The following is a 9,743-nucleotide window of genomic DNA, read 5'->3' on the forward strand; positions in this document are numbered from 1 at the left end:
GGTTAGAAAAAGGGTTCCAATAAAGGTTCGGACAGTATTTCCTTCTCATCGCAGCCCTGTTTGTCATGTTCCTTTTGGATTTGACTCTGCATGGTGGGATATTTTGGGTTGTTTCAGCTGCTCTCCAGGGAAGGTGATGTGCCTCCACGCCCAGCTGCCGAGGACCGGCTCCTCGGGGCACTGGCTGAAGCAAAAATGTTGTGGGCTAGGATATCTGGCAGCTCTTCCTTCCTTGCTGGGCCAGGTTTTTGCTGCCCTTTGCCAGGCGTTTTGGGTTCCCGCCGCCCCGTTCAGGCACCGGTAGCTCAAGCCAGAAATGCAGCCATCTCACCATGGAGGTCACTGTTTGGGCTCACTGGTGCTCCCCTCCGGGCTGTGCCCCTCCCTGCCCGCACAGCTCTTGCTCCAAGACCTGCATGGTGCTCCCGCGCCACTGGGTCCACTTGTGGTCACCTCTTCAGCCATCTCCTCACGAGCAATGGGGCGGTGGGAACTCTTCACCACCCCAGATGACACCCCTCGCCTTGGGATGCGCCCCCAGACTGGTTGGGAGCCCCATGGGGGAGCGGTAGCACCAGACCGGGTCCCCATGCTGTTCCCGACGGGGCTCAGATGAGCACATGGAAGCATCTGGTCGCAGCTCGGACGGATCCTGGGGGCATGGGGCAGTGTCACTCAGCAGAGAGGGGAGGCTGTGAGGCTGCTCTGTGCTTCCCAGAACTGATGTCGTGGGGCTGGCTCATTGGCAAGAAGCAGCCGGGAGATTTGGAGTGACAACAGGAGCTAAATTGGGATGGCCTGAAGAGCGCGAGCCGACGGGAGGGGACGTGTGACTAATCCAGATAAACAAGGCGACAGGAAGGATTCCTGGCTGGGGAGGGAGGATGGCCCGGAGCTACGTGGGCAAATGCGGGACTGGAGATGTTGGGAGGCTCCTGGAAACACAGCAGGATCGTGGGACTGCCCGAAACCTCCTCAGGGCTCATCCCCCTCTCCCTGTGGGCCACTCTTTGCCCAAGTGGGTGCAGAACTGGGTGCTGGGGTGATCCTCCTCCCCATCCAAGGTGAGAGATGCCCAGCTGAGCTCAGGCTCGGTGTGTGGTGACGTCCCCCGGGGACACCCTGCTGTCACCCCCAGGCAGCAGGAGCCCCCAGCCGGGCAGGGGCAGCCGGGCAGGACAAGGGGCAGAGGGGGATGCTCTGCCCCTCCACTGGCAGCTCCCTCCCTGCACCCAGGGGTGCTCAGCTGGCAGCTGGGACCTCCCCAGGCATCTCCAGGCACCCACCTCAGTCCACAGGGAGACCCCCGCGATGCCTGGCTGTCCCTCCATGCACGGGGAGGGCAAAGGGGCTGAGCAGGGGGGAGCAGCCCTGCCCCATGCCAGCAAGAGGCAGCTCCCTTCCCCAGCGATGCGGCGTCGGTGCAGTGTGATTAATGCCGTTGGACTGACCAGTGGCTGAATTGCTGCTCGGCCTGTGCTGCATTAAAGTCTTCCTGCTGTAATTAGCTCCATCAAGTCTATTAGAAAAATTGCAGATGCTGGAGAGAAGGAGCATGAGGCAGAGCCAGGAGGGAGGATGCGGCATGAGGAAGTGGTCCCATATCCGGCATGACCCTCACTGATGACATCCCATCCTCCGGCGCATCCCATCACCCAACCGAGCCGTGCCTGGACCACCTCCATGGGGAGCCCCTCGTTGCCACCAGGTACCCCCCGCTTGCACGGTTGGGGCCGTGTCCCCCCGGGTGGATGCTCGCCGGGAGCTCCCCCACCACCACTGCCGCCGCGCCTCTTCCCACGGCGCGCTGCCTGCTCCCCGCTGCTGCCCTGTAATTAGCCCCGCTGCTGCGCGGCCGTGATTACCGCCTCGCCCTGCCCTCACACGGCAATTGCGGCAGGGCTGGGGCACATGGCAGGGGGAGGAGGAGGAGTGCGAGGAGGAGGAGGGTGAGGAGGAAGCAGGTGCTGAGCAGCACCGCGAGGACCCTGCCCACCTGCTGCCCGGGGTCCCTCTCCTTCCCGCAGTTAGGGCACATTTCTCCAGACCCAACTGGTGAAGGTGTCCGAGGAAGCAGGACCGGAGAGGGACATCCCTTGGAGCACAGCTTTGCTGCTGCATCCCGCAGTCCCACTCACACCTGGGCTCTGTGGGCAGCCCCGGGCGGCCGAGCCGCTGCATGGTCCTGCCCACAAAAGGGGTCCGTCCCCTGCCCCAACATCCCCCAAACACCCACCCATGGGGTCCCACCGCCCTCACAGCACCGCACGAGGGGTGCCAGCCGTGACCCATTTCCCAATACAGCGGGCTGCTCGGTGGCGAGGGGACACGTGGCTTTACAGTGAGGGGAGAAGCTTGGCCCAGCCCCACTGAGGGGGTATTTTTAGCGGGTGACACTGGGGTGAAAGCAGCTGGCCCTGAGCTCGGGGGCTATTTTGGGTGGATGGGCTGGGCGCAGGGCGGCAGGAGGGGCCGGCGGGGGCCAGGGCAGCTGCTGAAGTGCCATGGCCCCACGGCAGCCGGGATCCTCGGACCGGCGGGAGAGGTCAGCTGCCGCAACCCAGATACTCCACGGCTGTTTCATCCTTTCCAAAATACTCGGCTGACAGGGCAGGAATTGCAAAACACACCCCCCCTCCTCCCAAATCCATATAAATAGCGCTCGCCCGGCGGCTGGAAGGTTAGAGAAGTTTCTCGGCTCCAGGCTCAGGCATTTATTGCAGCTCTCACCCAGGAGTGGCAGGGAAAGTCGCGCATAAAGTGCTGGGGAGCGAGAGGGGAGAGATAAGCTTTTTAATCTCAGGATATTCAGTTGTGGGGTTTTTTTCTCTCTCCTGCCGAGAAGTTTTATTTTCCTCTCCCCGATCCCTGGGATCACAGCCAGACAGGAAGCGTTTTCTCGCGGCCAGAGAGCTCCCTCCGTCCTTCCTGTGTTCCTCCGGCTCCCAGTGATTCAGCCCTGAATTGATTTTCTCCATCGTCCTTCACCTGGTGCCGGGGAAGGAGGAGACCGTCCCCGCGGCACCCACCTGCAGCCGCGCGCCTGCGTCCCGCCTGGGGTGGATGCGTCTCCTCCGGGACGGACTCCCCGGGCAAGTTCGCAGCCAGGAGCAGCCGCGCAGAGGCTGAGGCTCCGTGAGAGAGCCCCAGGGACACGCTCGGACCCCTCTGAAGGAAGCCATGGCCGACAGCCAGATGCCCTTCTCCTGCCATTACCCCGGCAGGCGCAGCGTCCGCGACCCTTTCCGGGAGCCCGGATTGACCTCGCGCCTGTTGGACGATGATTTCGGCATGTCGCCCTTCCCCGGGGACCTGACGGCGGACTGGCCTGACTGGGCTCGGCCCCGGCTCACCACCACCTGGCCAGGTCCCCTGCGCACGGGCATGGCCCGCGCTTCCACCATGGCCCCCAGCTACGGCACCCGCTTCGGGGGGTACCCGGAGAGCCGCAGCCCCGTGCCCTTTCCCCGCGAGCCCTGGAAGGTGTGTGTCAATGTGCACAGCTTCAAACCCGAGGAGCTGACGGTCAAAACCAAGGATGGCTATGTCGAGGTGTCAGGTGAGAGTGAAGGCACTGGGGAGGAGGAGGATGGGGCATGAAAAGCAGTCAGTCCTGCCCTGCCCATGCCGGCTCAAGAAATTGCTGTAAAATGCAAAAATCGTCTTTATTTTAAGCCAGCAGTGGCAGCCCTGTGCTCGGTAGCAGGGCCAGGGCTGTGGGCAGGGTTTTGGGGCAGCCCTGCGGGCAGTTTGGGGGTGCCATGGGGGGACCTGGCTCACAAGCCATGGTGGTTTGCTGCAAAAATGAAAAGGACAAGCCTCCCTTGGGGTAAATCTCCCCGCTTTCCACGCTGGCCAGCCAGGGAGGCACTGCTGCGGGCAGCAGCACCCTGCAGCAAGCTGCCAAGAGGGGCCCCAGCTTGGCTCGGTTAATTATAGCCGGGGTGAGGCTGGCACGGAGGGAGATTCCCTTTAAAGGGGCCGAGAGAGAGGCAGCTCCAGTGCCGGGAAGCGGTGGGCAGCCACCCCACGGCCCCCACCCCAGCCCTGAGAGGCCCCAGCGTGGGGACGAGCCAGCCAGAAGCACGTCCCTAAAAATGCAATTAATGGTGGGGACAGTGGGTGCGGGGTGTCCACAGGCACCCAGCCCTGAGCATGCCTTCAGCCCGGCACCGACATCCCGCATCACCCCCGAGTGCCCCGGGCTGGGGTCCCCAGGGAGGGGCTGGGGGCTGCCACGCAGCATGGCCCTGGGTATTTGTTTGGGGCTGAGGGCATCGCAGGGGGAAAACCGCAGGTCAGGGGGGTCCAGGCAGCCACCGGCGTGGTTTTAGCTTCAGAGATGCTCCAGGCACAGGGACCCCCAGCCCGACCGCGCAGTGGAGGGGAGACCAGCCTGGGGAGCGGGACGAGGGGGAACGCTGCCACCTCCAAAGGTTTTATTACATCTGGGGGCTTTTTCTTAAGGCTCAGCTCTTGGCAGCCTGCGAGACCTCAGGCTCTCACTGGAAATATGGGTGGGCTGTGTCTGGCATCTCCTTCCCCACATAGGAGAGGCTCCCTGAGCCCTCCCCAGAGGGAAGGGTTTGTACTGGGGAAGGGAAACAACTCCTCTGAAAACTTTCCTGTTGGGTTTTGTTGTTGTTTGTTGGGGCAAAAATAATCTCCCGGTGAGGTGGTGACGTGGGGTGTTGCCCTTCCCCGCAGGCAAACACGAGGAGCAGCAGGTGGAAGGAGGGATCGTCTCCAAGAACTTCACCAAGAAAATCCAGTAGGTACCAGCCGGCCCCGGGGCGTCACCCCACCAAAGGGGCTGGGGCATGGGGGGGCTGCCACGTCCCCTCAACCAGCACCCAAATGTTGCTAGCCTGCTGTGGGACCCCAACCCTGCAGTGCAGGCAGGTCGCAGGCAGCGCGGGGATGCCACCGGCGATGAAGGGCTGAGCTTTGCCAGTCCCGGCTCTCCGGCTCACGTCTGCAGGGACTCCTGCGCCTGTTTTCACCCCAAAATCTGCCCTTTTGCAGCACGTGCCTGGCTGGTTTGGGCCACACAGTGATTTCCCGAGGGAGGTAAAAGAGGAGGAGGTATTTTTCTGGATGCTTTGTCAGTCTCCTCCAGGCCTGGGGCTGCGTTTGGGTGCAGGGAGCAGGAGGGGTGCAAGGAGCCGCACTCACAGTGCCAGCACATCCCCCGGGGTTCAGCAGCGCACAATGGGCTGACACCATCATCGGCCCCAAAATACATCCCCGTGTGTGAATGTATATATATCTCTCTCTCTATCTGAATGATGTCAGTTAGATTGCTATCGCGTTGACTCACCGCAATGTTGTTGCTCACTTTGGCGACAACAACGGCAAAGTGCAGGGAGGAAAGGCGAGTCTGGAGGCAGCCAAGCCCCGACTGCGGAGCTTCGCCCATGTTGGGGGCAGACCCCTGGCCGCAGGGCTTGCGGGGTTAAGCAGCAAAGCCCAGGGCATGGGAAGGACTTCCTGGGCTGGCAGCAGCTCAGCTTTGTTGTTCCACCTCAAAGGAGCCCTGTGCATCCCAAACTCCCGTGGGAAAGCTGGGGTGAGCACCGCGCTCCCTCCTGCTCGGCGCTCAGCAGCCGCGGCGCCTCCTTTTACGGGCAAGGCTTGCGGCTGACGTGGGCTGCGGCACAGCGATGATTTACTCCTGCTTTGCAGAAGTCCAGGCGGCACAAGCGGCGGGTGACATCCCGTCAAACACATCTGCCGGGGAGATTAAACAGAGCGCCCACAGGGGCCAGACCGGCCAGGAGGCCGCTTTAAATATCCCCGGCACATTCCCAGGCGCGACAGTAATAATGCAGGCTTTGCTGAGCGCCGTGCCGGGGCTGCTGGCTTGGCGTTGGCAGTGTCTCCATGCTGGGGGTCCTGCGTGGGCTTCCCGAAGGTCAATGTCCACCAGGGATGGGGGATGCTGCGAGCCGGCAGCCGCCCCGGCCCCCCAGCTCCTAAACCATCTCATCTTCCCTCCTCTCCTGCAGGCTGCCCTACGAGGTGGACCCCATCACAGTCTTTGCCTCCTTGTCGCCGGAGGGGCTGCTGATCATCGAGGCGCCTCAGATCCCCCCCTACCAGCAGTACGGCGAGGGCGGCTGCGGCAGCGAGATCCCCGTCGAGAGCCAAGAGGCCACCTGCGCCTGACCGGCCACCCGCGTCCCTCCCGCACCCCGGCATCCCTCCTCCCCTCTCCCCCTGGATCCCCGCTCCCCGGTCCCCCGTGGCACGGCATCCGGACAGCCTCCAGCAAGGGTGATGGGTGCCGCTCGCAGGGACGGCAGCACCCACCACCCTGCGGGGGGACCAGCTGAGAGCCGGGGCACACGCACCAGGTGCCAGGCCACCGTCCCCGGGGGCTTGTAGCGGTCTGAGGCACCAGTAGAGATTTTGTGCCCATGGGGCCAAGCAGAGCGGATGTCCTCGTCACGGTTATTTTTTGCTCTGAGTCGCTCGGATGGATATTTATAACAATAGCAAAAAAGGGCCCTTTTTTCTCTAAAATTGACATGGAATCCTGTAGCCCTGTGTCTTTTCCTCCTCTGTGGGTTGTTTTTTTTTTAAAACTACATCTCTGCAAAGGACGCGCGTCCGGCGGCGGAGCTTGACGGCACGGCCTCCGTCCTGAGAAATGCAAACCGTCCGCGTGTTTTGAATGTTGGTTTTTGGGGTTTTTTTTTTCTTTTCTTCCAAAGAGAATTTGTGCTTTTACTTGTCAGACCTGAGGAATAAAACCCAGTCGATGTTCTTAGCCTCTGCTTGTCTCGCCTGAGCCCGGCGGGGTGGGCGGAGGGCTGTGGGAGGGCAGCGGGGAGGAAGGGGGATGCCACAGCGTGCCACCTCCTAGCCCAGCACGGGGTCCTCCCCGTGGGGGGAAAGAGAAGAGAGATGTGTGGGGATGTTTGCACTGATGGGCAGCTGAAACATTTGCTTGAGTCTTTTCTGCAGCCTGTGAATGCCGACTCCGGGCTAACACTGTGCCGGGGAGGCACCGAGCCCGGCAAGGACCACGGGCTCATCCTTTCCCCTCTTGAGAGGTTGCAAATGTTTTTCCTGCTTGGGGATGCTAAATCGGCCTCTGAGCTGGGAAAGCCGGGTTTGCACCATCCCCATTTCCGTCTCACCCCGCCAGCTCCCCACCGGCAGCTCCATGGGGAAGCACTTCCCAGCAAATTCCCCAGCGGAGGTACCAGTAAATAGTTTCTGCTGGGCTCTGGACACAGCCTTAAAACCATTCCCGGGGTGAAGCACGAGCTGCAATGCCCAGGGTCAGCGAAGCAGAGGTGCCAATGGGTGCCAGGAGTTTTTCCATCGATCTGTGCAGCACCTGGACCGGGCACACAGTTTTCCATGTCACCAGGACCTCGGAGTTAAAAATACAAGCTCACATGCTCCACTCCGGCTCATTCGGGATGCAGTTACCAACAACAGCCCATCACGTGCTGTAAACCCCGGCCCCAGCACTCGGGGGCCACAATGGTACCCGCACTCCAGGTCACGCAGGGGAACCTGGGGGTTCTTATCCCGGTTTTATACATTATATTTAATTTTCAACAGTTGTCACAGAGCCTGGACCCCCAGGGCGGTGCACAACGCCCCCAGGCTCCGCGCAGCGGGAGCCAGCCCCTGGCTCAGCCATGACAGCTCTGCCAGGCACGGCTGTGAGCACAGCAATTTTTACGAATAAAATATAATCCTCGAAATGTAATACCGACACCAGGACGGAAAGTAAAAAGTCATGAGTCACAGCTCCAGCCCTGTGTCCTCGTGCCACTTGGAGCTGTCATGCCCCGTTGGTGACGCCTCTCCAGCACAAACTGTCCCTCCTCTTCCTCACCCCTTCGAAGAATTATCTTTTCCAGTCTTTTGAAAAAAACCTCCCCAGCCCCGCAGGCTCCCCAGGCCCAACCCCAATTTTGTCCCCAGCGCCCCATCCTCTCGATACACTTTTCATGAGAAGGATCCCAGGTGAAGCACCTGTGTCCCTGGGGCAACCCTCAGGCTCCAGCACCCCAGAGCGAGCGGCTGGATGCGGCCCCACAGCAACCCTGACCGTGCGCCCCACGAGTGGCAGACGACGGCTCCCCCGAGCAGGGCGGCAGGGGCAGGGGACCAGCTGCGGCTCGGAGGGGCTGCGGGGGAGAATTAGCCGCAGCTGAGCCCCTCTCCCACCCCAGGGTATATGGGGAGGTCCCCAGGCTGCAGCTGCACCAGTGCTGGGGCAAAGGGAGTCCCAAGCTCTGCTGTTGGGGTTGCAGCACAGGTAAGGGCTGCTGCAGTCAGATGATGGCTCCCAGCTTTCTCTCCTGCTGATCCTGCAGTTTGGGGGAGGATTTTTTTTCTTTAATCACTTTCTGTTTTATTTGGTTCTGCTTTCTGATGAGTTCCTTAATAATGTCTTAGAAAGACTGTTGTAAGAAGCATTAGCAATAATTTCTTAATGGCTGAGGTTGGCATTGGCGATCAGCACCCAGGATCTCTTACACAGGCAGCGTGCTAGTGCCTGTGCAGCCAGTGGCTTCTCAAGCTGTTGGACTGTCTGGGCTCTCATATATTAATGAAATAACTGTAACTGGAGATCTGCTTTTTTTTTTAAGTATGACCTGATTATTGAGCTGAAGGAGTTTTAAAAAAGCAATCTCTACTGGTGTTTCTGTGAATGGAAAAATAAGTTTGGAAACACTGGAGCATTTCTGCATCAGCATCTCCTCCTGTGTCTGAGGAGGATGGGGTGGGAAATGTGCATTTCTGGGGTACCGGGGTCCTGCAGAGCTGGGGACAGTGGGGAGCGGGAGCTGTTTGCTCATCCTCAGCCTGTGTGTGAGATAATGGCTTGAAGCCATTAGGTCCCTAACACAATGCTATAACGGCCACTCTGCGAACTACATTACATTTCATGGGTTTATAGCAATTACACTGCATCGGGTGGTGTCATAACACATTACAGTTTATAGCTTAATATCGTCTCTAAGAGGGAGACGCCGTGCGCAGGACGTGGCCGCGGGCGAGCATCCTCTGGGTGGGGAGGAGGGGGCTTCCCACGAGTCCAACCCCGGGGCTGGCTGAGGGGGCTCGGGACGGACCGAGACCCAGGGCTGTGCATTTGGGACCGCTCTCACATGCGGGAGAAGGGGCAGGGTTGTGTTTATCAGCAGTTCACCTTGCACAGGGCACCCCAGCCGCAGCAGCACCTTTCTGCTGGCTCTGTCTGAATCACTCCGGGAGGCCGGTGCTTCCTTATTTCTCCTTCTGGGGCGGCATTAGACTTACCAATACCCACATCATTCAAAGCCAAATGATTTTTACCACTGAAGGAGGCAGAGGAGCCATCCTGATCAGGCCTTTCAAATCCTGCTCTCAGAGCGACGCTGATGCTGCCAGCGTGGGGCTGTGCCCCCAGCCGGGGAGGGGAGCGGAGCAGGTGTTTGAAAGATTTTATTTTTTCTTTCTAAGAAGTCAGTTCTGATAAAATACACAATCACGTCTGAAAGGGGCTCATGTAATTAAGCAGTCAGATGCTGGGCAATTTGCATTAGGGTCTTTGTTGCCACTGGTGCCAGTACGTGCCTTGCTGCCCAGGCAGCAGCCGGAGCAAGGAGCATGGGGAGTGTGCCTGCTCCGGGGAGAGGAGATGCTGGGGTTGGGGCTGAGCTTGGAAAACCAGCACCTCTTGGTGCATCTCAGGACCATGAGCTTGCAAACTCAGCTCTAAGCCCCAGCAA

At 60.2% G+C, this 9,743-nt stretch overlaps 1 protein-coding gene across 1 annotated transcript; it reads left to right on the forward strand.

Annotated features, from left to right (window-relative positions):
• Nucleotides 1-2,525: 2,525 nt before the first annotated feature.
• On the forward strand, nt 2,526-6,783 carry HSPB8 (heat shock protein family B (small) member 8). Its single transcript, XM_059827613.1, has 3 exons — nt 2,526-3,559; nt 4,708-4,771; nt 6,009-6,783. The coding sequence occupies exons 1-3, from the start codon at nt 3,181-3,183 to the stop codon at nt 6,166-6,168; spliced, it is 603 nt and encodes a 200-aa protein (XP_059683596.1). The 5' UTR covers nt 2,526-3,180; the 3' UTR covers nt 6,169-6,783.
• The last annotated feature ends 2,960 nt before the right edge of the window (nt 6,784-9,743 follow it).

This window comes from Gavia stellata, chromosome 21, assembly GCF_030936135.1.
Source record: "Gavia stellata isolate bGavSte3 chromosome 21, bGavSte3.hap2, whole genome shotgun sequence".
In the NCBI taxonomy this organism is placed as follows: domain Eukaryota; kingdom Metazoa; phylum Chordata; class Aves; order Gaviiformes; family Gaviidae; genus Gavia; species Gavia stellata.